This window comes from Myotis nattereri (genome assembly GCF_964212035.1).
Source record: "Myotis nattereri genome assembly, chromosome: 11".
NCBI classification, from domain to species: domain Eukaryota; kingdom Metazoa; phylum Chordata; class Mammalia; order Chiroptera; family Vespertilionidae; genus Myotis; species Myotis nattereri.
This window is the reverse complement of record NC_138086.1, coordinates 62,171,150-62,173,882: the sequence shown is the minus strand read 5'-3', so window position 1 is coordinate 62,173,882 and position 2,733 is coordinate 62,171,150. Positions and strand designations below refer to the sequence as shown.

Below are 2,733 nucleotides of genomic sequence, written 5' to 3'. Positions count from 1 at the left end.
TCCCCACCGCCTCACGTCGCAACCCAGCAGCGCGCCCCTGTCCCTTCCCAATCTTACACGGCTCCGAGCCCCCCTGGGATCAGGGAAAGGAAGGGGAGCGGCGGGGAGGCGGCCCTTCCCTCTCTACTGCACCGCCCGCCCGCGGCGCCGGCCTCTCCCCTGGGTGAACGGTGCCCGGCCTCTGGCGCTGGGGACCTCGCGGGCGGCGGCGGGGACCGCGGGTGCACCGCGCAGGGCCAGGGCCGGAGCCGCCCGCTTTGCATACGCCGTGGGCGGAGCGGAGGGGGGCGGGCCAATGGGCGGCCGCCTGGCGCGACCCCGCGGGGCGCGATCCGCCCCCCTCGCTCGGGCCCCGGCCCCGCGCGGCGCGCTCTTCACTTCTTGGGGGCTTTTTAAAACAGCGCCACTGGGGTCTTCTCCATGCGGCTCGGGCTATGACAGCCTCCGTGCTCCTCCACCCCCGCTGGATCGAGCCCACCGTCATGTTTCTCTACGACAACGGCGGCGGCCTCGTGGCCGACGAGCTCAACAAGAACATGGAAGGGGCGGCGGCGGCGGCGGCGGCAGCGGCGGCGGCGGCAGCAGCCGGGGCCGGGGGCGGGGGCTTCCCCCACCCTGCAGCCGCGGCCGCGGGGGGCAACTTCTCGGTGGCGGCGGCGGCGGCGGCAGCTGCCGCCGCCGCGGCCAACCAGTGCCGCAACCTGATGGCGCACCCGGCGCCCTTGGCACCCGGCGCCGCGGCCGCCTACAGCAGCGCGCCCGGGGAGGCGCCCCCGTCGGCCGCCGCCGCCGCCGCCGCCGCCGCCGCCGCTGCTGCAGCGGCCGCGGCAGCCTCGTCCTCGGGAGGGCCCGGCCCGGCGGGCCCGGCGGGAGCCGAGGCGGCCAAGCAGTGCAGTCCCTGCTCAGCGGCGGCGCAGAGCTCGTCGGGGCCCGCGGCGCTGCCCTACGGCTATTTCGGCAGCGGCTACTACCCGTGCGCCCGCATGGGCCCGCACCCCAACGCCATCAAGTCGTGCGCGCAGCCCGCCTCGGCCGCCGCCGCCTTCGCGGACAAGTACATGGATACCGCCGGCCCGGCGGCCGAGGAGTTCAGCTCCCGCGCTAAGGAGTTCGCCTTCTACCACCAGGGTTACGCGCCTGGGCCTTACCACCACCACCAGCCCGTGCCTGGCTACCTGGATATGCCGGTGGTGCCTGGCCTCGGGGGGCCCGGCGAGTCTCGCCACGAACCCCTGGGTCTTCCCATGGAAAGCTACCAGCCCTGGGCGCTGCCCAACGGCTGGAACGGCCAAATGTACTGCCCTAAAGAGCAGGCGCAGCCTCCCCACCTCTGGAAGTCCACTCTGCCCGGTAAATGGCGCCCCCCCCCCCCCTTCTCAGCTCTGGTCCTCCGGCTGGGCTGCAGCTTCTCCTCCGCTTGCTCCCGGGCCACCCTGGGACCCCGTTGCTGTCTCTGCCTGACCTGCCCTTGCGGCGGCGCTGCACCCTGGGGAGCCCGACCCCGCTGACTGGCGCTGCGCGTACCGCCCTGGAGCCGGGCTGGCTCCTGGCTCTCCCTGGGTGAGGGAAGGGTGGAATAACTTATTGGGACCCAAGCTGGTTTCCTTCTCCCTTTGTGCCCCGCCCTCCCCAGCCCTTGACAGCGACTTAAAGCTGGGAAATTGACCTGGAAACGGTTTACTAAATTGCCCGTATTCCATTCTCTCAGAAAGGGCTTCATTGTAGAAGCATCAAGTGTTAGGGGTTGGGGAATACGGAGAGGAGCTAGGCGTCGAACTGCCCAGTGCTAAGGTGTGGGCCTGTAGGCCAGGCGATCAAGGGAACCCTGGTGCGCTGCTGGCCTAGCTGGGATGGTCATTGGAGTGTCCTGGGTAATTGCATTTCAGTGCAGAACTAATCACTCTCCCCACTGACCCTCCAGGTTTGGGCAAAAGGCTGGATTTTGCAGTGCGTGGCAAAGAGTAGTCCCGCGCTGCGAGGCGGAGAGCTCAGATCAAGCTGTCCCCCGTGTCCTGGCCGGTTCCCTGTGTAACTTGCCTTCTCCCCTGTCTTTCAGACGTGGTCTCTCATCCCTCAGACGCCAGCTCCTACAGGCGGGGGAGGAAGAAGCGCGTCCCTTACACCAAGGTGCAATTAAAAGAACTCGAACGGGAATACGCTACAAACAAATTCATTACCAAGGACAAACGGAGGCGTATATCGGCCACCACGAATCTCTCCGAGCGGCAGGTTACAATCTGGTTCCAGAACAGGAGGGTCAAAGAGAAAAAAGTCATCAACAAACTGAAGACCACTAGTTAATGGATTAAAAGCGAGAAAGAAGGCAACTTGAAGAGAACGCTTCGGAACTCATTGCTTTACCCAGATCATGATTATAATGCTTAATAATAATTGAAGAATGGGAAAGAGAAAGAGAGACACTGGCATTTCGCTTTCCTGAGGGGGGAATCTCTTTCTCCTTGGTGGAATCAACTATTTTAAAACTTTAAGCAATGGTGAAGACTGCCAGTTCTTCCGCCAACCCCACCAGACCATTAAATGACAAACTCTGGTGTCAAATGTCAACCCCCAAATATGCATTTTCAGATAAGTTACGCATTTACTGAAATCCTGTAAGTATTTATGTGACCGTTATATTTTAGGACGTTATGTTATACGGTAATAATCCGAAAACTGGTTACAAAAGCAAGAGGCTGTTGTAAACATCTGCTTGTCCTTCGCCATCGCATCCCC

The 2,733-nt window shown here is 63.5% G+C and overlaps 1 protein-coding gene across 1 annotated transcript; it reads left to right on the top strand.

Moving 5' to 3' along the window:
• Positions 1–434: 434 nt before the first annotated feature.
• On the top strand, positions 435–2,301 carry HOXA13 (homeobox A13; the record flags this gene model as incomplete). The annotated part of the gene is made up of 2 exons (XM_081102610.1): positions 435–1,350; positions 2,057–2,301. 2 exons carry the CDS (start codon positions 435–437, stop codon positions 2,299–2,301), a joined length of 1,161 nt encoding a protein of 386 aa, XP_080958736.1.
• Between the last annotated feature and the right edge of the window lie 432 nt (positions 2,302–2,733).